Below are 27,207 nucleotides of genomic sequence, written 5' to 3'. Positions count from 1 at the left end.
ACTGGGGGGGGGGGGGGAGCAGAGCCAGGTGGATCTCTGTGAGTTCGAGGTCAGCCTGGTCTACAGAGGAAGATCCAGTACAAGCACCAAAACTACACAGAGAAACCCTGTCTTGGAAAAAAAAAAACCAAAACAAACAAACAAAAAAAAATCCCATGTTTTGGTTCACTGGCCCAAGAAATATACGAGAAAACCATACAAATTACTGGTTTGTAGAGAATAGAAATAGTATTATTCCCGTTTGTGAAATGAAAGAGGAAAAGAACAGTTGAAGCATTAGGTATTTTTTGTAGATATCACAATATTCAGTTGCCACATCCTCTTAATTTTAATTTTGTTTTTTAGCTTTGCTGGGTTCCTATATTTTTGTTAGACTTGTTACTTTGTTACATGTTGACAAAGGTAAAACTTGATGGTTTTTCCTCTGTGTCTTTGTGCCGTTATCTAAATCTGAAAGTTTCAAGAATTTACAATCTATTTCAAAGCCTTATTGCTGCTTGGTAGATATAGAGAAGAGCCAGGGCGAGGAAGCTAATATATCTACCTGCCTCAAGTATCTTTTAGATAGCACCAATATATTTGGACAATGAGTTATTAACTCACTTAATGAGCTTGTTTATGTTTGTCTGCAACCTGCACTGAGACCTGTTAAATTACTCTGTGTAGCAAGGATTAGCTCTAAGTAGTAGTAATATGTTTGCGCAAGCAGCCCTAGCTAACCAAAAATCAAACTTGTCAAGTTTGGTAAGGTATTTTTCAAACACATTTTTATATAAAAGAGAACTTTTTTACCAATGAATCTTAAATTCAAATAAAATCAAGACATAGATTTAATTGTTTTAAAAACTTAGAATGGTCTGTCTTCAGTTTGGGGTAGTATGTTTATTTATCTGCTGCTGTTTCTGAAAATGTCCAAGGCATAGAAATGTTTAGCTTGTAAGGGTCTTTGAAGTTAGTTCCTACTCAGGTTGTTTTGACTTTTACTAATAACTGAATACCCTCTTTCTCAATCCTTGGCTTTCACTTTGTTCTTTATTGGTCTCTTTGGAAAATTAAGAGTTTAGATCACTTAACAATTAAACTTTTGGTCTCGTTTTTTTGCATTTTTAAGTTATGCCTTAACCCATCTTTTCAGTGTTCTTTTGCTGTTTTTTTTTTTTTTTAATCTGTAGGTAATTCCTGCAATTGTGCCTTTAGAGCTTATGTTTCTTTATTTAGTCCTCTAGATACATTACTTATTTTCCATGGCATTGCTTATCATAAGATTTCCAGGTCAGTATTTTAAGACCTCTCTCCCTTTTAAAAAATAGTTTATTTCTGTCCGTAGAATTTTTCTACTTAGTTTTGCTACCTCAAATGCTAACAATTTCTAACCCAAATCTCTTAGTTTTCCTTTGGGAGTTTTAGATTTTTTGTTGTTGTTGTTGGTGGTGGTGCTGTCACCATTGTTTCAACCTGAATGTATCAATCATCTTTGATACTTATACCTTTAATTTCATATATACAAATTGTCAGTATATTTATTGTTGAATCTTTATTGTTAAGTAGATACCTGAATGAATTTGAATTGTATGAATAGATATTCCCTCTACTTACCTATCCCCAAAAGTCTTGTGTTAAGTTACAGTTAATGGTCTTGAGAAAAGAGTGACTAGATAAAAGAGAGCTTGAGTAAAATACAAACTGGAAACTATCCCATCAGTTTCATAACAAGAACACTGGGAAGAAGGGTTCAGTGGAGTATGTGCAGGTAGTTGCCAAGTTCTGGTAGACTGAGGTGTGAACACAAGGACTAGCAGTTTAGGTTTGGATAGCTTCAAGGGGAGTGGCTGTTTTTAATCAGACTTGGACATGATTTTATGCTAAAGGAGCGCACAAAAGAATTCATGAAGTACAAATATTGAAAACCTGTGGACTGATTGTTTTTAGGTCAGAGACATTTTCATTGAAACATTAAGACATGTCTCTAAATTCAGCTAGCCTTGGTTTTTCAAAAGCAGAAATTAATGGATATTTTACTTAAGAACCACCTTACTAAGTTCTAGTGGGCAGTAGGGTGAAGCTTTTACATGATGATGGCATTAGAAGTGGCTGTTATGGGCACAAAAGAGGATGTTAACTACCTTCAAAGAGATAATCTTAGTATAGGTTGAACCCAGTTGTTTATAGCTAGAAAAGAAACTGCAAGGCTTTGTTTTGTTATTAACAGTAGTGCTTTAGTAGTAGAAGTATATGAGCAGAGGGTCTGTAGGCTAAGATTGAAGAGAAGCTGAATGGAGGGGATAGAAAAGTTGGCCAAGGGCAATAAGAAAAGCTGTAAATGCATTTTGAGTTCCAGCTTATTTTCATGACTAGTGAGAAGAAGCTGAATTATGTTCAAGCAAATGAAAGTCAAGACAAGGTACTTCTTTTCTGAGTGAGTTGAGAATTTCACAGGGAGTAAGAAGAATGACTGAGGAAACAAAAGGGAAAGAAGAGTAGAAAATAACTATAGTTTGTGATTAGTGTTTTCCTGCAGATGGTTTCTTTTTCTGAAAAAAAAATCTTGGATATTAAGTAGCTTAAAGATAAAAGCAGTAGTCTCCAAACTTTTTTTTTTTAGCATATATTATGTACAAAATGATTGGTTTCACCAAGACATTGTCAGGTCTCTAAACTTTTATAAGCTGATCTTTGGAGGAGGAAAAAAAGAGTCTGTATTCTATAGTATGTTTATACTTATTTATAAATTGCATGTAAGAATTTCTCTAAGCATTAATAACACAAAAATTATTTTTATGAGAGCATTGTGATTTGTTTGTCAAGGTTTGGTTTAATACTTGGCTGTTTGAGATATTTGAAAAACTTCTTTTATGCTAGGCTTATTTGGATGCTGGGTTTTAACGATTGGTGCAGCTCAGTGCTCATAAAGGTACTCACATTTAGAGTACACCTCCAGCTGCAATGCCTACATTGCTTATCTATCAAATGTGCCTAAGTTTTTGTTGAAGTCCCTAGTAAATCTGTCTTTTCTAATTTCATTCAGTTGTTCTTGAAAACTAATGCTCAGGTTGTGCTGTGCTGTTAGTCATCATATGCTTCTCCAAATGCGTTCTCCACCCTTGTATACTCTGCTCTGTGCCCCAGGAGGCTGATTTCTCAGGACTGCATCAACTGGTCTGCCTTGTCCCCTGACTTCTGATTGGGTTCAGCCAATGGAAGGCACTGACAGGAGGACCGAGAGGTAGGAGTATTTACTTTAACATCTTCCTCTTTCCTGGCCTGCAGGTTGTCAGTAACTATGCTCAGTCATTGTGTGGTTCTCTTCTTTAGTTATAGCTCTCTTGATCTAATAACTAGTCCCCGGTCCCTTCTCTTCCTCTTTTAGGCTTAGAGTGGGAGTAACTCCTTGTTATGGCTGATCCAGGAACACTTCATCGTTTCTTCCTAGCTTCTCTTAGCCTTGTGTGCACATTTGTACATAGTCCCTGCATTAGTTATCACTCACTGTCTTTTACATGTCCTTTCTTGCTAGGGCCTTGGGGCTTATAGGGTTAGAGTTGAATTTTAATGTTTTTTTTTTTTTTTTTTTTTAAAATGAACTTTTAACAAAGTGAAACTTTTCACTTAGAATATTAAACAGATTAGATAATTTTATTTCTAGGTTATAAATGCAGATTGTGTGTGTGTGTGTGTGTGTGTGTGTGTGTGTGTGTGTGTATTGAGCACAGGGCCTTGTGCATGCTAAATATGTTCTCTACTTTTGAGCTTTACTTCCATACAAATAGTTGTACTATTAATGACATTCATATTGCTTTTAATAATATCAGACAAAAAGTCCTCACATAATAATGGAAACATTCCTAAATACTTGTTTTTAATAGGAGGCAGTATCTGTTTGTATTGATTATAAGTAAATATAAAGTATATTATATATTAGTTTTAAGTATTGATTACTTACCATCAATTTGCTTCTTGTTAATACTTGTTTCAGTAATTGTAAGTAGAATTTAGTGTCTGAATTCTGAAATTCAGAATGTGTTAGCATAGACATTTTATGATTTTAAGGAAAAAAACAATAGAATGATGACAAAAACTCAGTGAGTCACCTATAATTATTGCCAAGGTTTTGTGTATAGTTGGCAGTATATTATTTTCAAACTACTGACATTGATTTCATGGAATAATTTTCCTCATAGGAAGAAAAGAGCTTGGGTTTTCTTTGTTGGTTTTGTTTGTTTTTTAAGGGAAGACTTATTTTAGTGTGTTTATATAGTCCTAGATATGTGACACTTCTGATTGGAGGTGAGGTGAGTTTTTTTAATCTTCATGGCATTTTATTCTCTAATGAATAAAAACCAAATAACATGTTTAATCAGGATTCTTACTGTGGACAAATAACATCGATTGGAGTTTTAAATTTACTTGTAACTGAAAAATGTGAAACATTTTGACTTTTAAAGATATTTAAACATGCATTCACACACATGTACACATATATACATACTATAGTTCAGAATCAGAAAGTACAGTCAATAAGGGGAGACAGGTCTCTTATATTCCTGGCTCTTTCCTTCTGGTTGGGGGATAAATAATTATTTTTTAATTGAAAATTTTTTCATGCAATATATTTTGATCATGTTTATCCTCTTCCAGATCCTTCCCACCTCCCTACAAATGCAATTTTATGTCCTTTTTTCCTCCCTTTCTCTTTAAAGAAATAAAGGAAATCAAGAAACAGACACACACATAAAATCCATACAAAAACGGAAACTAAATTATACAAGCAAAAAACCATAATACAAAAAATGCCCAAACAAAGCAAAATGAGACAAAAAGTCTGTGGAAAAAATACTATTGAATCTGTTTTGTGTTGGCTAACTTCTCTTGGGCATGGGGCCTACCCTGAAGTGCTAGCAGATATCAGTTGCAGATAGTTTCTTGGTTGAGTGTGATCCCATGTTCAATTTTCCTCTCAGTGCTGGGACCCCCATCTGAATTGAGCCTGTGTAGGCCTTGTGTGTGCTGCCGCATTCTCTGTGAGTTTATGTCTGCTTCAGTCTTGTTGTGTCTCAAAGACCCTGTTTCCTTGGAATCATCTATCACCTCTGGCCCTTAGAGTCTTTTCTGCTTCCTATTTGGCACAGATCCCTGAACATTTTTAGGGGGCTGGTTGTGGGGGAGCATAGACAATTTTAAATAAATGCTGATTAACACAGTGTGGTGATAAGTAAAAGACAAAGAAACCAATATAAGGGCATAGAGTGATAGGGGAGCTGTTAATAAATATCACAATCAGAGAAAACCCTATCAGATTTGGTGGCAATTGAAATATGGTTGAAATGACAGATCTACACATGAATATTTGCGAAAGAGTATTTTTATGGAAGAAGAATGGAGCACAAAGATTCCAGGGAAGTAGATGTGTTGGTTTAGCTTGAGAATAGATGGAAGAATGGCTGGAATGCAGAGAACAAAGACTTAGAGGCCTTAAGGAGGTAAGGACCATATCACACTAGGTCTTAGAGTTTATAAGAATGTCACATGTGCTCTAAGTATGACTGGAAGATTTTGGAGGAGACAGCAAGGTAATGACATATTGCAAGCAGCTTTTAAAAGTACTTACTGCACAGGTTTCTGTATCAATAGAGCAGAATGAAAGGAAAAAGCCTTGTCATGAAGCATCTGTAGTAATCTAGGTTAAGAGTTGGGACTCATGTATACACAAGCACACATACTTCTAGATGTCATTTATATTTGTGGTGTTTGTAGGTTAATTTTACACTTAGCATATAATGATGTCTTTTTCAGTGAGTGCATATACACATACCTAGTCTTTTAGATGAATGGTTTATATTCTCTGGTATGTTAATTATCATAATCTGGGCCTTGGAGATGGCTCAGCAGCTAAAGGTACTTGCTACAAGTCTAATAACCAGAGTTCATTCCTTGGATTCCCTGTGGTGGAAGGAAAGAACCAACTTCCCCAAGTTGTCCTCTGACCTCCACATATACCTGTCTGTGTACACAGACAATAAGGAAATAAATGTAAAATTTTATTTAAAGGTAGAAAGAATGTCCTGACACTTAAGCAATCCTCCAATCTCTACAGGCATAGTATGGCATGTGCATTCCCCCAGTACACAATAAATGTAAATTTTTAATTAAAAAGCTAATTTTTAAAAAATGATAACAGCAGCCTGAAATAGCACACCAAATGAGCCCAAATTTGTTGTTATTAGAAAACTGTTATCCTGTGAGAAGCTATAAATCAGTTAATGTCATCTCCTTGTAACAGAAAACAAAACAGTAGTACAATAATTTAGTAGACTATTCATAGGATCCAGATACCAGTGAAGGTAAGATTTATTAGTTATCCTAATTTATAATCATAAACTGATGTGGATACAGTTTAAGAAAGGAAGGAGTTTGATTTATCTCATAGTGTAAAGTTTTATGTTTCAGTTAACTTTTTGACAGTTTTTAGGAAAGCAGGGAAATATAGCCATAGTCAACATTTAATTCATATAAGTCCTTCCCCCCCCCCCCGTATGTGTGGTTTGTTTAAACAGAGGGAATGTAGATTTATTAAGGAAAAGTAAGAAGGACATCTAAGAGTGGAAAGGGCTCCAAGGGAGGAAAACCCTCATGTAAATTATTATGCAGTAGTTTGAGTAATTGCCTTTCGAACTGACTTTGAGTTTGCCATTGTAGAAATAATGTATGAGGGGCTGGAGAGATGGCTCAGAGGTCAAGAGCACTGGCTGCTCTTCCAGAGGTCCTGAGTTCAGTTCTCAGCACCCACATGGTGACTTACAACTATCTGTAATGAGATCTGGTGCCCTCTTCTGGTATGCAGGCATACATGCAGGCAGAACACAGTATATGTTGTTGTTGTTGTTGTTGTTGTAGTAGTAGTAGTAGTAGTAGTAGTAGTAGTAATAGTAATAGTAATAGTAATAGAAATAGAAATAATGTATGAATTTTCAGAGGATTTGGCATATCTTACAAAGGTAGAAAAAGAGATACTTTTCCCTGATTTGTTTTATTACAATTACTGTTTGTATAATAGATACAGACCTAGAAATCAATAGTTGGATTAGCCTATAAAACTTTGCAAGGTCAGTGTAATGTTTCCTTTTCTAATGTAAATATGTTTTTATTGACTTTTTTTCCAGTTCTGTAGATCAATCTTTGGGTCTTATGTTTGCTACCTCTGAGCTGCATCCTTAAGTCTATTACAAATACGTTTAATTATTTCAAATTCATTAAGGTGATTTGTGCACAATTAAATGAACTGCTGGGATACTATTTTTGAGCATTAGACCAGTATCTCAGTGAGTTAATAAAAATATCATGAAGGACACATTTGCATTGAGATCGAAGAGGAATTCTAGAGTTCTAAATTCTGAATCTGAATCTGTTCAGTCAGAAGACAGATTACATTGTTCATTCATATTTTTATAATATATTCTCTTTCATTAGTACTGATAAGCAATTATTGTTACAGGGTTAGATCACTTAGTAGAAACACATTTAAACAAACCTCTACTTCATCTCTTCAGGGTTTGTTATTCCTAAGCAGCTGTTTTGCTTGGGCCTTATAATTCCTTACTCTCTGGGCCCATGTAATATAATTGCTATATATTATAATGCTGTCCTTATTTATAATTTCCCCAAACTATTTATATATCAAAATCTTTTTTCCCAAAATGTTTTTATATCATTGTATATTTTCTCATACATCAATAAAACAGTATGATACCTAATGCAAACAAAAGCTTTCTATTAATGTTTATTAATAGAATTAGTGTTTTAGTCCTTAATTTTAATGCTTCATGCTTATATTTTTTAAATATAGAGGAGGGACTATCCCTCAGTGAATTTTATATGAAAGAAGTTAGAATTTTGTGTGGAACAGATAAAACTCTGGAATGTGGCAAAGAAAGGTTTAACTCAATATTTTGTAGTAGTCAGCAAAAGAACTTCTACTTAAGGTACTAGTGAAGGGGTGTGTTGCTTATCAGAAGATTTGACCTTGTGAACTGACTTATTCTTCTCCAAGGCACTTGAGAGAAAAGACAACGATAGCAGTTACATCTAGAGGCTATTATGGATTGGAGGAGGAGAAGGGAACTGCATGTACTTCAACAAGGCGCCGGTCAACACCTCGAAGTTTGGCAGGTTTGACAAGTGGAGTGTTTGAGTCTATAATGGTTCAAGTTTTGAGACAGGAAGAACAGCTGAGAGCAAAAGAAGAAAAAAGGTAAATGTTAAAATGTTAAATGTTCAGATTTCCAAGAATTACTTTTTAGAGAATAGCTGCATTTATATGCCAGTACCACATTTTTGGTCCCATTTTAGTAGTAATCCATATTTAGCATTAGTAGTAATGCACTGTCAACAAAATATGAATTGTTAATGAATCATAGTGAAATTTGTTTTAAAGTGTAGTTTAAAATTTTAAAACAAATTATTTTGACAGTATACTAAAACAGTTTTTATGAAAGATTTTCAAATTTTCTAGTATTCCCAAGGGAACTTCAAATTATAGCAATTTTTATATACACTTGTGTTTTTAGAATATAATCACACACTATTAAACTATTACCAACTCCAGAAATAATGATGTTAAGAATGACAATAGTGGCTAGAAGCACTTGCTGCATCCACAGAAGATCCAAGTTCAATTCTCATGTTAGCTTACAACTGTTTAACTCTAGTTCCAGGGAATCCAGTGCCCTCTTCTGGCCTCAGAGGGTACCAGGCATGTATATGATGTACATATATGGGGTCAAAACACCCATACACATAAAATAAAAATTAAATTTAGATTAAAAAAGAAGAATAACATAAATACACCTCTGCCATTTCCTGCAGTAATATTATTAACTCCTTGGATAACTGCTTGTTTTAGTCTCTTCAAAAAAAGTCTTGTACTCAATTAGTGGTACATTTTTGTGCCCATGAACATCGAGTGATGGCCTTATAAACATTTTATGTGTAACAAAAGGCAAGTAGAGCCCCAAGAGGTAAGTGAAACTCAAGTTTCTGTAATTTACTAATGATTTTACACCAGATCAAATCTCAGACTATGCAAGGAATGTTTGCTGATATAATTAGGGTTTGTTAATACTAGTTGAAGGCAACTTAAAACATTTTGTTGCTCTTATATTAATAAATGTAACTTGCTTGATAATTGTACGGCTAAAACTCAGCCATAATACTTTCAGCAATCATACTTTTTATAGCAGTGATTAATTTGGAAAATAACTATGAAACACATTTTTCCCCTGTTCAGCATCTCAGAGTTTTTCTACTATAGGAAATGGGAATTTTGGGAAAGAATTAAAATTAACCTGATAATAGTACATAATTGATTAGAATGGGAGGAACCAAAAAATTGAAAATGTGTTGGAAGAAAACACCTCTATTACTAGTTACCAGAAATAGAAATTGTTCTGGGAAGAAGCATCAGAACTTAAAGCCTTCCTTGATATAAGTAGAGGAAGGGAAGAATAAAAATGGAACACAGCTGGGTACGGTGGCACTTGTCTTTAATTTCTGTGCTCAGGAGTTGAGGCACACATAGCCCCACACAGTACTCATGGCACTGCTGTGACAAGGAAGAAAGCTTCTGAGTGTAGTGTTTATTTACTGAGACAGGCTTAGCTCTCAACGTGTGTAGTCAGACTGTATCATGAGTCCAGAGAAAGTGGTTTGCCTAAAGTCACACAGTTTTTGGGTGGCTCTTGGACCTGTCCTCTGAAGCAGTTCACTACCCTGTGATTTTTAAAACAGCTGAAATGAAAATTTAAGCTGAAAAGGAAGGAACTTGAACTTCTCTAAAACTGAAAGGGATTGAGATGGTGATAAATGTTTAAGCATCCAAGTGAGAATGTATAGTAGGAAGCTAGAAAAGTCAATCCCAAATCATCTTTTTTTCAGCCGTACGTGTATTTATATTACCTTTGCCACAAATAAACATAGGAGAATAAGCCATGGCAGAACATTGTCCATTCTGTGGCCCATGTACTTCTGCACCCAACTCTTATATGTTTTCTTATTTAATTGCAATAATTCTTTATGTATTCAAGATACAAGTCCTTTGCCAGGTAAATATGACTTGCAGATGCTTCTTCAAAAATGTGTCTTGCCAGGCAGTTTTGGCACATACATTTAATCCCAGTTCTCAGGAGGCAGAGGGAGTTGAATCTCTCTGAGTTTGAGGTCAGCCTGGTCTACAGAATGAGTTCCAGGAGAGCCAAAACTGTTAAACAGATATTGAGTCTTGAAAAACAAAAACAAAATAACTATGTTCTACCTTTGTGTTTTCAGTGTTTTTCAAGAAGAAATTCTTACCTTTGACATTCAGTTGATTGATTTTTTTTTTAAAAAATGGGCTTTTTGTTACTTGTATATGAAATTGTAATATAACTGGGGTTATGAAATTTTTTCCTCCAGTATTTCTGTTTTTATGATTATATTCAGTACCTAATTGAAACTAGCTTTTGTGTGTAGTGTGAGAAAAGGATAAACTGTTTCCATTACTGGTAGCCAGTTGTGCCAATATCATTTATTGTGAAAAACAAAAAACAACCTATCCTTTTTGTACTGAATTCTCTTTATTGAAGTTAATTGAACATGTATTTATGAGTCACTCTAAACTCACTTATGTATAGATACATTTATGCTACTACTGCCTTAATTTGATGACTATTTTATTTGATACTGTTGCAGAGTACTACTTGAGTTTATGTAAGACTTTATATAGTAAGCTTTGAAATTTAAGTGAATCTTCCAACTTTATTTTTATTATTTTCAAATTTGTCTGTACTATGACCTTTTCTTTTCCATGTAATTTTAGAATACTGTGAGTTTCTTTACAAAAAAAAAATAAGTCTGAGGGGATTTTGATTAATATTGCATGGATATTACTGATTAACTTCTGGGTAATAGTTTTCTTTAATTTCTCTCAGTAATATTTTGTATTATAAATCATTTTAACTTGTAATTATGTAGAAATTTGTAGTTATGTAGTGTCGTGACCTTTTGTCTGTTTATTAATGTTATCTGATAACGCTTCATCTAAAGTAAAATGTTACTACATATTTGTAAATTTTTTTTTTTTTTTTTTGAGACTGGGTTTCTTTGTGTAGCCTTGGCTGCCCTAGAACTAACTCTGTAGACCAGGCTGGCCTTGAACTCACACAGAGAGAGATCTACTTGCCTCTGCTGCCCAAGTGCTGGGATTAAAGGGTGTGCCTCCATCGCCTGACTTACTTGTGATTTTTTAATTATAAAAACAACTCATTATTGTACAAATTAGCTGGGTATGGTGGTGCAAACCTTTAATCTTAGCACTTGGAAGATCAGGAGTTGGCCACATAGGGAGTGTGAGGGTCAGATCCTGTCTCCTAAAACCAGAATTGGGCTAGGGAGAAGCCTTAGTGGGTGAAGTGCTTGTTGGGCAAGCATGTGAGATTGATCCCGTTTAAGGAAAGTATACATTTTGTAAACCTCATTTATTGAACAAAAAAGTACATAAGACTTTCAGAAAATAGAATGTGTTAAAAGGACATACTGACTCTCTTTACATGAATTCTGGATTTTTATTTTTTGTGTGCTCCTTTGTCTTAGTTTCTTTGTCTTATGGAACAAGTGTTGAGATCTTACTATCTTACTCAGTATAGAATGTGACATTATCAGATAGTAGTTTTGATACCTTAATTGTATTAAAAATATTCTCACAATTGCCTTTTATAAAATTTAATGTTCAGATTACCAAAAACTGTATCCTTTAATAGTCATTGTTTCACATACCTATATAAACTAACTCATCTTTTGATTTCGAAATCACCATAACTAAAACAGTAAGTGGTTTCTACATTTCTGTAAAATAAAAATTCTGACTTTATAATCTATTTTGAAATTCTCTAACCAAAAATAGCAAGGCTTTGACCCCCAAAAGAGGTCATGATATGCAGGCTGACAACTGCTGGTCTGGAGCAATAATACATTTCTTCAAAGAGATAGCCATTTGAATTCTATTTTGTTTTATGTCTCATAATAATAACATAGACAGAACACCAGAGGACTGTATGATTTTATTATTGATTCAATCCCTTTACAGGTCAGTGATATAATCAGATGTACAATTCTTCAGTAACCAGCCTCAGTGGACTGTAGAGTTAAAAATTGTCTATTTCTTCTGGATTGTCTGGTTGTTGAAGAATAATAAAAAATCATCTTCCTTTAAAATTTAAAAAAAAAATAGCAGTGTGAGTATAGTCACCTGCATTTTTTTTTATAGGTTTCCAGACTTTTGCTATTTTCCCACACAAATCTTGACATTCCTGACAAATGCCAAAAATTTTAAATTCTCACACCCACTCATATCTAAGGTGAGGGCTTGTGATCAGGTCTATATTTCTTACATGAAACTGTATAGATAACTCAAGCAGCAGTCTGAGATAGGAGACTTTATATCTTGGCAAAAGTGGTAGTAAGAGTTTCTGATTATTCTAGGTTCTTAGTTTCAGAAGTGTGAAATACCACTGTCAGTCTTAATTCTCCTGGAGAAGTGTATAGATATAGTTAGGTTAATTTGTGGCTTCTTTTAAATTTGTGTCTCTGACCCTACAGGGCTTCTGTAAATTCCCTACTTAACTTTAAATTCCTTTTTTGTGTTAACTGTGAGACTGTTGTTAGCAGATAAGTTAAAAACCTAGCTAATAAATTTGATATTAGTGGTTAATATTCCTATAATATAATATGTATTACTCATTTTAAAATGCAAATGCCTTAGCTTTCCTTTGTCATACCATCAGTTTGCCTACATTGTAGTGTTTCCTTAATGGATAATTTTTTATTGAAGCTTCTATGTTTTTTCTAGATTGCAAACTCTTGAGTAAGGGCGCAAACTCTTGAGAAAGGACGGGGGTCTATATTTTCTTCTTTCTTCCTTCATCTTTAATAAGCATTCACTAAAAGTTTGTAAAACGAGTGAGAGTACTTTCAAATGTAATTTTTTTTTGTAAAGCCATTCATCATTAGCAGTGCTTTTTATGAATTATGTATACATGGTTAAAGTAACACTCGTTAGAATTTCTGTTAGTATTTCATACAGTACCAGGTAAATATTCTCCAGGCCTAAAAGGAACAACAACAACAACAACAAAGCTCATCTAGAAAAAAGAAATAAGGGCCAGTTTTTTGTTTATTTGATTTTTAATGAGTGATTGTGGGTTTTATGATCCTTAGTCTTATTTCCCCAAACAGAAGGGTTAGGATCTAGAGTTAACATTTTTAAACCATGTTATATACATGTTTATAACAGAAAGCAGTGAAATGCTCTGTGTGCATGGGCTTAAGATCTCGTAGATGGATGTGAGCCACCATGTGGTTGCTGGGAACTGAATCTAAGAGCTTTGGAAGAGCAGCCAGCACTCTTAACTGTTGAGCTCTGCTTTATTTTATTTTACTGCTGTGCCTTTAAACAAATCTTTGGAAAGCTGGTTTAAAAGTCTGTCTTTATCAGCAAAATGTGGTTAGGTTCAACCTGCCTGTCTCTGTCTCTGTCTCTCTCTCTCTCCTTTTTTTTTTTTTCTTTGAGACTGACCTCACTATACACCTTTTACTGGCCTGTAACTTACTATATAGCCCATGCTGGTCTTGACCTCACAGAATACACCTGAAGAGATGGTTCCAGTGGTTAAGAGCACTTGCTGTTCTTTAGAGGACCAAGGTTCTATTCTTAGCACCTAATGTCTTCTTCTGGCATTAGGTACACATGCAGTGCGTTTACATACATGCAAGCAAAACATTCATACATACAAAATAAACTTAAATCTGGTAGATTACATACATTATCTCTAGAGCTATAGGTACTAAGGCTATCCCATTCCCTATTCACCACATTGTTAAGAATCAATTGAAAGACTCCACATTCCTGTTTCCACAGAACTAGTTTAAGCCTGGAACGGTGGTACTCACCTGTCATTCCAGCACTCAGGAGACATGGGAGATTACTTCAAGGTCAAGGTTAGCCTGGGGTATATAGTGAGCTCCAGGCCAACCTGGGCTGCTGCATCAGTGAGACTCTATATCCAGCAAAGAAAACAAGCAAACAAACCCACAGACACCATGCACCTTGTTTTCTTCTTCACCCCTCCTTCGTAAATCCAGAGTCCATGACTAGATTCTAACATCCTCCCCTGAAAAATAGTTCATGAGGAGTAACATTGCAAACAGTATTCCTTAAGTAACTTCACATAGTGCACATAGAGTTGGCAGCGTGTTTCACCTGCATGGTGACTCTTCTAGGGTCCTGACCTAACAAAATGTATGTATCATTTCATACATTTCCTTCCAAAAGTAACCCAGTTGATGTTAACTTTAGCCTGCCAAGTAGGCCCTACACTCACACACTCTTACACTGACTTGCTGTGGAATTTGGAAGAAGTCATCTTCTCACTGTTCTATGTGTGTTCTTAGTGTCTCCATTAGGTGAATAATTTCAGCAATTACCATATTACTAACCTAATAGCCAAAGGTTACTTAGCACTGCTTTAGGCAAAAACAAGTTGCATTTATTTTTTCATCTGCTTAAATTTCCTCTTTCATTCTCCTAAGCACTGGTTGCTTTTGTTTCCATCTCTTCAGAAACATGATTTTTCAGCCGGGTGGTGGTGGCGCACGCCTTTAAATCCCAGCACTCGGGAGGCAGAGGCAGGCGGATCTCTGTGAGTTCGAGGCCAGCCTGGGCTTCCAAGTGAGTTCCAGGAAAGGCACAAAGCTACACAGAGAAACTCTGTCTCGAAAAACCAAAAAAAAAAAAAAAAAAAGAAAGAAACACGATTTTTCTCTATCAGAACAAAGAGTAATTCATTGGTATTAGTCATTTGTGTATTGCCTACAGGATTCCATGATTCTTTTTAATTCTCTTTCTATATTGATTATCATCATCATTGTTATTATTTTATTAGTATCCTCTATTCTATATTTAATGTTCCTTCAGAGGAGTTGAGCATACTGGATTTAAATTAAAAGTTTTAATGTTCCAGAATCTGATGCTTGTAAGCTCTAATAACACCACAAATGGAAAATCCCACATCTGATGAAATTTACACTCAAATTTAAAAAGTTTATATGGGTTGTATTCAGTGCACAGGTTCATTAAAGTGCCATAAAACTACCTCCAGTCAATATGTGTATGATATATGTGCAACATAAATTAATGTTTAAATTTGGATTCCATCTTCAAGATGCTTCATTTTATGCATATGAAAATACTATGAAATCCAGAACATTTTTTCCCCAGGATTTCAGATAGAGATACTCAGCCTGTGAATTCAGTCTTTGAGAAAAAACAAAGTATTACACTTTTTGATTTTTTAATTATGTTTTTCATTTATCTTTAAATGTATGAATATTTTGCGTACATATATGTATGTACACCATGCACGTACCTGGTTCCTTTGGAGGCTAGAAGAGGGTGTCTGGTCCCTTGGAACTAGAGTTACAGACAGTTGTGAACTGCCCCTGGGTACTAGGAACTGAACACTAAGTTACCTGCAAGATCGGCAAATACTCTTTATTGCTGAGCCATCTCTCCAGCCTTGAATTTTAATTTTTTAAAATGTGTATGTGATATGTGTGTGGGAGGAGGCGTGCATTTCTCAGTATAAATGTGTAACTCAGAGGACTTTACCTACTGAGCCATGTCCCCTGACTGATTTTAAAAATTGAAATCCATCATAAATATCAAGATTTTTCTAACTGCTAAGTGATTTTACAGTAAGTTCATAGTCAAAGGTTATAATGAAAAAGTTGATCAAAAACAGTGGCAGACATAGTAAGTAAGCCGTCTTTTTTGATATTTGATATTCTAACAGATACAGACTCTTACAGCAAACATTTAAGTTCTTACTTAAATTTTATGGGAAATGACTCAAAACCTTTTGTATAGCTAACAACAGAATTTTAAAGAGGAAATTCTGTTTATCTTAGTTTATAAGTCTATAGAGATTCCATTTATTGGTAAAATAAATAGAATCTATAATTCAAATGAAATAAACAGGATCTTCAAATGACCTGACTCATCTTTGGTTTTTAAATTTTTGTTTCAGGATTTTTTGGAGCCGGGCAGTGGTGGCACATGCTTTTTTAATCCCAGCACTCGGGAGGCAGAGGCAGGTGGATCTCTGTGAGTTCAAGGCCAGCCTGGTCTACAAAGCAAGTTCCAGGACAGGTTCCAAAGCTACACAGAAATACCCTGTCTTGAAAAACCAAAAAAAAAAAAAAAGATTTTTTTGTTTGTTTGTTTGTTTTTCAAGACAGGGTTTCTCTGTATAGTCCTGGTTTTCCTGAAGCTTACTCTTTAGACCAGGTTGGCCTCGAACTCACAGAGATCTGCCTGCCTCTGCCTCCCGAGTGCTGGGATTAAAGGCGTGCGCCACTACTGCCCAGCTAATTTTTTTTTTTCCAATTTGTAGTCTATATAGTACTGTTGAGGATTCTAATAAAAGAGAACAGTCTCATTACACCTAGTCTTCAAGTCTCAGATTCAGTCTCACCCACCTTATCTTATAATTAGTTTCACATTTCCAAATAAATTCTTATATTGCTGTTCCTTGACTTTTTTAGTATAACACTATATATTGACAGCTTATATGGAAAAGAAAATTTAGTTCTATTAAAACTATTTCCACAGGTAGAAAAGTTGCATATTTTACTTCAGTCTTGATTTTGACTTCTGCTTCATGTTTTGTTTTTGTTTTTTGAGACAGGGTCTCACTGTGTAATCCTGGCTGCCCTGGAACTCACTCTGTACACCAGACTGACCTTGAACTCACAGAGATGCACATGCCTCTGCTCCCTTGTGCCATGATTACAGTCATGTACCATAACACCTAGCCTATATTGTTTTTTTATTAATAATTCAGCCATCTCATTTTACCACGAAACTAAACATTACTTTTTATTAGTATATTTACCCATATAGTTTACAGTTTATTCCTAATCATTCTTGTTATTTTATGATTTCTTTCTATGATCATTTTTCTTAATATTCTGTGAAAGTATTTTCCTTCATGCATTTTATATTCACTGGTCTTTTTTCCCTGTTGCCTTTAATTGCCATTAATCCCATTTAATGTATTTTTTTTTAAATCTCAAGCATTTTAATTTTCCTATAAAAGTTCAATTAAAGCCAGGAAGTGGTGGCGCACACCTTTAATCCCAGCACTCGGGAGACAGAGCCAGACAGATCTCTGTGAGTTCGAGGCCAGCCTGGTCTACAGAGGGATCCAGGACAGGCACCAAAACTACACAGAGAAACCCTGTCTTGGAAGAAAAAAAAGTTAATTTTTTTTTTTCTGTGTGTGTGTGTGTGTGTGTGTGTGTGTGTGTGTGTGTGTGTGTGTGTGTAGGTTCAAGACAGGATTTGTCTGTGTAGCCCTGGCTGTCCTGAAACTCACTCTGTAGACCAGGCTGGCCTTAAACTCAGAGATCATCCTGCCTCTGCTTCTCCAGTGCTGGCATTAAAGGTGTGCGCCACCACTGCCCAGCATTGGTTTGGTTTTGTTAAAATACATTCCAAGTTAAGTGAAATTTGTTGTTTCATTGTTTGGCTAGCCTTGGCTAATCTAGACTGAATTTGGTCTTGAAGCAGTTCACCTGCCTCTGCCCCCAGGTGCTGGGATTACAGGCTTGTGCCGCACACACCTAGTTTAAGTGAACTTCTTGACCATGCAAAATACAGTTTCAATAACTATCACAGTGTTTGCTAATTCTAATACCATTATCATTTCTGGATCGTTTTGATTGGTTTTTTAAATATATTAATTCTTTGAAAATTTCATGCAATGTAGTTTAATTATGTTTACCCCGCTCTCCCCCTAACTCCTCCCAAATTTACCTTTACTTCTCTCTCATGTTCATGTCCTCTTTCTCTTTTCAATAACCCCTGAGTCCAGTTTGTGCTACCCATATACTACTGGGCATGTCGACAGCCAGCGGAGGCAGCACCTGCCGTAGCTCATCAGTTATGGCTGGGACTTAGGATCCTTTCCCTACATTCCAGCATGTTGACTGGCTTAATCTTGTGTGGGTCTTAGGCCAGCAGCCACAGCTGCTTTGGGTTCCTGCGTGCAGCATTCTGGTCATGTCCAGAAGACACTGTTCTGCTCCCGTCCTCCCTGCCCCCTGGCTCTTAAAACCCTCTTTCTCACCCCTCTTCCACAGTGGTCTCTGAATAGTGGGGTGGGGGTGTGATATAATTGTCCTTACTATGGCTGAGCATTCCATTGACACATAGTCTCTGCATTGTGACTAGTTAGGAGTTCCTGTGTTTGCCATCATCCACTGTACGTCTCTAATGAGGTCTGATAGCTGTGCTAATCTATGTGCAGAGAAAGATTTAGAAAGCAGTTTGATACTCTAGCCATTTAGCAGAATAATTGTAGGCTTATTCCTGGCGTGTGTGAGCTCCCCATCCATGGGTCCTTGGCCAAATTCGCGGTACCAGGTGTGGTAGTTAGGGTTTTTATTGCTCTGAAGAGACACCATGATCACAATTCTTACAAAGGAAAACATTTAATTGAGGCTGGCTTACAGTTTCAGAGGTTTAGTCCATTATCATCATGACAGGACATGGCATCATGACAGGCAGACATGGTGTTGGAGAAGGAGTTGAGAGTTCTATATCTTGATCTGCAGGAAGCAGAAACAACTGTGTATCACACAGAGTGTAGCTTGAGCAAAGGAGACCTCAAAGCCCACTCCCACAGTGACACACTTTTTCCAGCAAGGCCACACCTCCTAATAGTGTCACTCCCTATGGGGGCCATTTTCTTTCAAACCACCACACCAGGCATTCATTTTCTCCTGTGGAGCAGGCTTTAATAAATCCAACGAGAAAGTGGTTGGTTATCCTCATAACATTTGCACCACCTTTGCACCTATGAGCATATCTTGCCATAGTGATTATTATTGTAGCTCACAGGGTTCTCAGCTGGGTGAGACTGTTGACTTTTTACCCAGCAGCCTACATCACACTTCCAGTACTATGAAAGCCATCATGGAAAAAGCTTTCTGCATAGTACCAACTTGATTTCACCATCTCCTATGACCTATATATGTGTAGCTAGAGTTTTTCTGCCTTGCCCACTGTCAGGACAAATCTCTGCCACCCGCCAGTCCCACAGCCGCTCAGACCCAACCAAGTAAACACAGAGACTTATTTTGCTTTCAAACTGTATGGCCGTGGCAGGCTTCTTGCTAACTGTTCCTTTATCTTAAATTAATCCATTTCTACAAATCTATACCTCGCCACGTGGCTGGTGGCTTATCGGCGTCTTCACAGGCTGCTGGTCATGGCGGCGGCTGCAGCATCTCCTTCTGCCCTCCTGTCCTTTTATTTCTCCTCTCTGCTAGTCCCGCCTATCTTTCCTGTCTAGCCACGGCCGATCAGGTTTTATTTATTAACCAATCAGAACAACTTGACATACAGACCATCCCCCAGCACAGCCAAGTGCAGACCATCTCAAACACCTGCACTCAGGCCCATGGTCCTAATCATCCTCTATACGGACCTGCTGGGTAACGCCACAAGGAACCCAAGAAGGGCTCCCACAGGACATACAGAACATCCCACAGCATATATGTGGTGTCTTCAGTAATAGGGTCTTTCCATTAAGTTCTGGTAGGCAAGCAAGAGCAGTGTCAATAGCCTGTATTGCTTTGAGGGTCTCTGGGATACCTCTGACCAACTACTGGAGGGAAGGTAACACACACCTGGCAGTGGGCTTTTTATTTGGCAGTGTATGGCTTTGTGGATAACCAAAATTCCGTGTGGAGGGTAACTAATTAAATGCTTATAAAATGTGTTTACATGTGGCTTTTTAAAATAGCCTTAGTGCTAGTGATAGATAGGGTATGCCATTTGACAATCTGTTACTGACTTTTTAATTTAGCTTCCTTCATTCTCTTGGTCAAAGGTTTAGCATACTCTATAGCCTTATTTTTCTTAGTGTGTTGTTTCTTCAGGACAATACTTAAACATTTATGTTGCAGGACATGTGGAATAACTGGACACTGAATCGTGGGTGCTTTGGTACTAGGCTTTTGACCATTGTTGAAAGGTTTTCTGACAACATGTAAAACTGAAGGTTTATGGATTCTGCCATCCCTTTTGGGCCTGAACTGCTAAGGCACAGCTTTATCTATCATTCTAGGAATATCTTCTTTTCTGTTTTTTTTTGTTTTGTTTTTTTAATAATCAAGTTGAAACATCTCAGATTGGTATTTTTATAAAAGAAGCCAGATTCTATCAGCATGCTACTCCTGCCACTCCCATGTAGTAAAAATAAAATTCTTCAAAATTATAAACATATTAGAGGGGGTATCTTTTTGTTTGTTCTGTTTTGTCTTTTGAGACATAGTATCATGAAATTAAAATTTTTTTTTAGTATGTTTGTGTTTGCTCCTTACCTGCATGTAGCATGTATTTGGAAGTCAGAGGGCAACTTGTGGGAGCTGATTCTTTCTTTCCATCCTGGAGGTCAAATTCAGATCATCCGGCTTGGCAGCAAGTGGCTTTCCCTTTGAGCCATCTTGCTAGCCCTTGACAGCTGAATCTCGTTAATGATATTTAACAGTTTGGATGTCCAGATGCACTTGGTTCTTCCACTAGATTGATTTTGTAGTTTCTATAAATGAGTGAAAACTTGTAACTTTTGTCTTTCTGTATGTGGTTTATTTTTCTTGCATCATGATTTCCAGTTCTGTTCATATTGCTAATAACAAAAATTAATTCCTTTAATGGCTGAGTAATATGCCATTGTGTGTACGTTACCACATTTTCCTTATCCATTTATCTATGATGAGTGTTTTGGCTCGTTTCATATACTGGCTAGTAATATTTTTTTTGTGTGTTTATGGTATGTGTACATGTGTCTGAGGTGTGTGTTCATGTATATGCAAGTGCATGTCTGTGTCGAGACCTGAGCTCAGCATCAATGTCTTCCTCTATCACTCTCCACCTTATTTTTTTCAGACAAGGTCTCTCACTGAACCTATAGCTTACTTCTTGGTAGGACTGTTGAGTCAGTGAGCTTTGGAATCTATCTGTCTTTACCACTTTGCACCCCCATACACACACACACACACACACACACACACACACACAAATACTGGGCTCACAGCTGCACACCACTGCGCCCAGCTTTTGCATGGGGGCTGGGATCAGAACTCACAACCTCATGCTTCTGCAGCTGGTATTTTATCAGTGGAACCATCTCTCTATCCCCTACAGTTTCTTTGTAGTTCCTTTTTTCTGTCTAATAGAGCTCCATGTAACACTAACAAGCATATAACTTTTTGCTTAAATTATTATTATTTACTATTTATTATAATCTTTTCTCTCTTTTTGAGTCACTGTTTCTCAAATCCAGACTGATCGCATGCTCACAATGTAGCTAATGGCCTTGAGCACCCTGTTTTTATGCAGTGCTGGGGATCAAACCTAGAGCTTGTTATATGCTAGACAGACACTCTACAAACTGTCTACATCCCTAGCCCCACTGCTATAATTTTATAGAAATGAAATAATGTGGGTAAAAATATAAACATTGTATAGCTTTTAAATGAAGTCAAAGTATAGAAATAACTACAGTCAAAATTCACTGTCTTATTAGCTAAAGTAGATATATGTTATAAGTTCAAGTGTTTCACCCCGGAGATGGTGTTAGCGATAGGTCTCCATCCATAAAACTGAGGATACAGGGAAATATGTATTTCCTTATGAGGATTGAGGCACAGTGTACTTTTAATGGGGCACTTAGGACTCATGTGGAAAACTAAGTCAGTTGTCTTAAGTACTGAAGATAAATATAACTTTAAATTTCAGTGTTTTATGCTGCTGTCTTTAAGTAATAGTAGTATAATTTAAATTTGTTTAGGCTTCGGGAGCAAGAAAAAAAAGAAGCGGAAGAAGCTTGTCAAAAGGAAGTAGAAGAGTGGGAAAGAAAACTCCTTGCGCAAGCAGCTCCAGCCTGTATGGAGAACATGTGGGAAATTCCAGCCATTGGGCATTTCCTTTGTTTAGCCCAACAGATTCTAAACTTGCCAGAAATTGTCTTTTATGAACTGGAACGCTGTCTTCTGATGCCCCAGTGTAATGCCTTTCTGTCTAAAATAATGACTTCTTTACTCAGTCCTCCCCATCGCAGACCTACCTTACATCGAAGACCCACTTTGCCTTACCGGACTTGGGAAGCGGTGCTGAGACAGAAGGTACAGCAGTGGTACACTGCTGTGGGACAGACCGAACATCCTGATAACTGTGCTGAGAAACTTGGCTTATGTCCTCAGTTTTTTAAGGTTCTTGGAGAAGTTAATCCCTTGGAAGAAAAACCTTTTCACGAGCTACCTTTCTACCAGAAAGTGTGGTTACTTAAAGGACTCTGTGACTTCGTGTATGAGACACAGAAGGAAGTTCAGGATGCTGTGCTTGGGCAGCCCATTCACGAGTGCAGGGAAGTCATCCTTGGCTACGACTATCTGGAGAATGCTTATGTGCACTTTCCACAGTTCTGTGGTGCAGATGTACGGATTTATAAACAAAGGCCCTTCCAGGCCCCAGAATTTCCAGTTCCACCCATTAAAGTAAAAAGAGTACCTCGAATTAAACTGGAGAAATTCAAGTGTGACCATGTTAGTACAAGTAATGGGGAACACAGGTGTAATAGAGAAAGTCTGCCCTCAGCCTTCAGGAAAGAGCAGGGGATGGAGTTTGACCCAGCCTGTTGTCCTGCTAAAAGGAACTTTGATAATCAGGACATCTCCATTGAAATGGAAGTAAAATCCAACTGTGACATTAAAGTCCACAGTCCCTGTGGAATTGAAAAAACTGATTGTTGTAAAGAAAATTTGGAGAAGCCCAGAAGTCCAGGAGAAGTTACTGCCTTTGGAGAGCCACTCAGTCCAGGTGAAATAAGATTTATAGAAAATCAGGAAAAATATGGTGAAGCTTCCAGAATAAAGACAGAACCCAGTCCATTAAAAGAAAATGCTCTGAAATCTTGCCAGATTCATATAAATGGAAGTCACATTGATCATCAGGATATTAACTGCCACAGAGTTGTAAGAGATATATTGTTAGAGCACTCGCTACAGAGCCACAAAAAACTCAAACTAACTAAAATGAGGGCGAAAAAGAAGAAAAAGAAAAAAAAGAAATTGAAAGATGTTTTGAATGAAAATTTACAAAGAAAGCGTGAAGGTCTTCATTCTCTTGCCTTCAAGTCTTACAAACCTGAGATCCAAAATAAGTTATTGATCATTAAAAAGAAAGGAAAACACAAGAAGCACAAATCTGGTAAGCTGACCCAATGGGCAGGACTTCTTATATTAACTGTAATTACATTTTTCTTTCAATTATGTATTATGGAAGCTCTGGTTGACAGAATGAAATGCATCTGTGTACTTACTTATGTGTATGTGGGGGTCAAGTTTTATTTCACAGGATAAAAAACCCAGGGCAGAAAACATTTTTATATACTAACAAAAATAACTAGTATAATACATTTGAATGAATCTCAATTTGACATACTTGAATATTGTATTTTCATATTTTTCCCTGTGAATGATGTGTCTCATCACTTACATAATTGATTTTTTTTTCTTCCAAACTAAGGACACACAAGTATAGCAGTTCATTTCTTTGTCTAGAGTAATCATATTATTTACTGTGTCTGAACTTATTCCCCATATTACATATTTTTTAGCACTTTGTTTTCAGTATATATTTTCATATCTAGAAAAAAAGTGAACCTGGGAATTATGTCAACTAATAAAACACCAGGTATAAAGTATATTACTTATAAAAAGATTTGTAAGCCAGGTGGTGGTGGTGGTACACATCTTTAATCCCAGCACTAAGAAGGCAGGCAGATCTCTGTGATTTCTTGGCAGGCTTGGTCTACAAAGCAAGTTCTAAGATAGTCAGTGCTGTTACACAGAGAAGCCCTGTCTTGAAAAAAAAAAAAAAGTGTGTGGGGGGATTTCTAAGTATGTTTTTTGCCTAATTTAAATGCCCTATATATTTGCAATCAGCCTATTTGAACAACAGAAGGGTGTTTTTTTGGCGGGGGGGGGGGGGCGGTTAGGATTCTGTTGCTTTTGCTTTTTCTGTTGTCTGTCTTAATCGGTTTATTCCTGATTTACCACAGGATAGATGAGATGAAAACATATGGTCAGTTTTATTAACCTTTGTTAAAAAATTGCTTGATGGGAGAAAAAAGTAAGAATTGCTTACCAAAATGACTTGTGGTTCCAAACATCATTGTGCATTTCATTTTCATTCCTTCCCACAGCAGCATAGTTAATTAAATTGGCCAAATGAGGGAGTGAGTTTTTAGTTACTTAAATTGTTAAATAGAACACAGTATGTTCTAAAATGTGTGTAATGAATCATTGATAAAGTATAGGGCCAGAGAGATAATTGAGCAGGTAAAAACTCTTGCCACCAAACCTGATGACCTGAGTTCTAACAAGCACACATATGCACACACGCACATGGGGTGTTTTTAAAGTAGTAGTGTAATGTTTACTACTAGCTTGTTTGACTAAAACTTGGAAAGTGGTCCATATTGACCTAACTTTTTAAAGTAACTTTGAGAAATAAGCCTTTAGAACGAAAATTTACAAAGACCGTGTGAATGTCTTCATTCTCTTGCTTTCAAGTCTTAGAAACCTTAGATGTAATAGTATTGCATCAGATGTTATGATAATAAACCATTTGTTTTACATCATCTCAGGCCACTTGTTTTGTACATTTTTATTATGTGTTGAGGTAGCATGGCCTTACCTAGTTGAGTTTCCGTCACGTTTGAGTCCAGTGCTTCCTTTTTATACTTTGTAGGAAGTGAGCTCCATGGTCATAGGTTTGACAGGTTTTCCTGCCTCTGCCTCCTGAGCGCTGGGATTAAAGGTGTGCACCACCACCACCACCACCACCAGCTTTATTATGTATGTTTAATATAATTTTAAGACATATGTTTTAATAGGATCAAACTATGCATACTTTTTTATACTTTGCATTATTCTCACCTTACAGAATAAATGAACAACTGTGTGCAATAAATAGATGTTTGCTACATCATTTTAAATGGCTGTATAGGATTCTGTATTTTGTAGTTTATTGAACCACTTTCCTTAGTGAATGTTTTGGTTATTTTAGTATTGTTATAGATTGTGTGAAGCAAATAGCTCAAGTTAATTTAAAATATAAAGATGCATTTGCAGTAATAAAAGACATATCTTAAAGTTATCCATTGTAAGCTATTTTTTGTGTAAAGGAGTTTTCTTCTCTCAGTAGTCACTGTTTTCAACCAGATCATTTTGTAATACTTATAAACTGATCTAAATAGATAAGGCAAGCAGTCTTTTTTTCTAATAGATTAAGAAACTGTGGTCAGCAAAATGGCCCAGTTGAGTAAAGAAAGGCTCTTGCTCCCAAGCCTGATGATCTGAGGTCATTCATGAGAACCATAGGGTAGAAAGAAGAACCAACTCCTCCAAGTTGTCCTTCGACACCCGCCTCCACACACACACTTTAAAAAAAGTATATGTGTGTGTATAATTAATTTTTTATTTTTATTTTTATTTATTTATTTATTTATTTATTTTTTTATTTTTTTATTTTTTTGCTTTTGAGACAGGGTTCCAACTGTGTATCTCTGGCCAGCCTGGAACTCTACAGAGACCAGGCAAGCCTTGAACTCGAAGGGATCCACCTACCTCTGCCTACCAAGTACTGGGATTAAAGGCGTGCCTGGTTAATTAAAAAAGAAAGAGAGAATTAAGTTCACTGGTAAATATAGGTCTGTGGAGGTGGCTCAGCTATTAAGAACATTGGCTGCCCTTGCAGAAGACCTGAGTTCAGTTCCCAGCCCTCACAATCAGGCTCATAGCCATCTGCAACTCTGCGTCAGAGGATATGACACTCGAATGTAGTGCACATACATACATGCAGACAAACACTTATACGAATATATAAACATAAAAAAAAAACCCTGACAAATAGCCTTCTCAATTTAATAAGACCATACAGTCAAAAAGAGGAAGCAAACAGGAAAACTTGGTGTATGCCATGGGAAGATTTTCCAAAGAATGAAGGACTTTAAAGAATAATTAGGCTTCAATAATAATAGGTAACAAATAGATTAAAAAAATGACTAGTATCATGAACAAAGCATACTTATAATTAATCAATTTGTTAAAAAAATAGCAGAATAAAAATCTTTGAAATAAAAGTTGAGATGTTAGAATCTATTCAAGAGTATGCCGTTTGGTAGAGACCACTTTCTAGGCATATGATGCTAGCTTAAATAATTGAATCAAGATCCCAAGAGCAAATGAATGAGCTTTATATGAGACATGTCAGATATATAAAAGACAGTTTATAAAAAATAACAAGAAATAATATAATTCATAATATTTGGTTACTTCTAAGGCCATATTTGTGAAAAGTTTGTAGAATTATGTTTTGATAGCATCTGGAACCTAACTAGATGTGTCTTCAGGGAAAATAGTTTTAGAGTACCAACTAGAGATTGAAAGATTATGTGAGAATGAAATAACTCACTGTATGTCTTATCAGTTTAATTTTTTATTTTTATTATTTTGTAATGCTAGGATTGCAATTCAGGTCTTTATGCATGCCAGGCAAGTGTTCAACCACTAAGTTACATCCTCAACCCTATATCATTTTTTTTCAGTGCCTTCTATTTTTTTCCTCAGGAGAATTAATATTCATGTAACACTAAATGTTAGCCTTTGTACATGTTATTTCATTTAATCATAACAACTCTAAAAATAGATAACTACTGTTAGTCTCATTTATTTTTTCATTTATTTATTTATTAGATGTTTTTGGAGACTTTATTTTATTTTATGTATGTAAGTGTTTTGTCTTCATTTGTATATACATATCACTTGGGTGCCTGTGCTGGATGAGGCCAGAAGAGGTATTGGATCTGAAACTGGTGTTAGAGATGGTTGTGAGCTAATATATGGGTACTGGGAACTGAACCCTGGTCCTCTACAAGAATAGCAAGGACTCAGCCGGGTGGTGGTGGCGCACACCTTTAATCCCAGCAGAGGCAGGCAGATCTCTGTGAGTTCGAGGCCAGCCTGGACTACAGAGTGAGTTCCAGGAAAGGC

At 36.3% G+C, this 27,207-nt stretch overlaps 1 protein-coding gene across 7 annotated transcripts in view; it reads left to right on the top strand.

Annotated features, from left to right (window-relative positions):
* Nucleotides 1-27,207, top strand: part of Kiaa2026 (KIAA2026 ortholog) — an 83,368-nt gene that overhangs the window by 16,983 nt on the left and 39,178 nt on the right. For 3 of the 7 annotated variants that reach the window (XM_028894623.2, XM_028894616.2, XM_028894608.2), the window contains exons 2-3: nt 8,045-8,245; nt 21,942-23,359. In XM_028894623.2, the coding sequence (XP_028750456.1) occupies nt 8,045-8,245; nt 21,942-23,359 (1,619 nt within the window). Of the gene's footprint in view, nt 1-2,589; nt 3,224-8,044; nt 8,246-21,941; nt 23,360-27,207 lie in introns of those variants that run through there. The other 4 variants (XM_028894642.2, XM_037205590.1, XM_028894647.2 and 1 more) reach the window with 4 other exon arrangements.

The sequence above is a fragment of the Peromyscus leucopus genome, chromosome 1 (genome assembly GCF_004664715.2).
Source record: "Peromyscus leucopus breed LL Stock chromosome 1, UCI_PerLeu_2.1, whole genome shotgun sequence".
Classification (NCBI taxonomy): Eukaryota; Metazoa; Chordata; class Mammalia; order Rodentia; family Cricetidae; genus Peromyscus; species Peromyscus leucopus.
The sequence above is the reverse complement of the archived record's forward strand: the minus strand, read 5'-3'. Positions and strand labels throughout refer to the sequence as shown.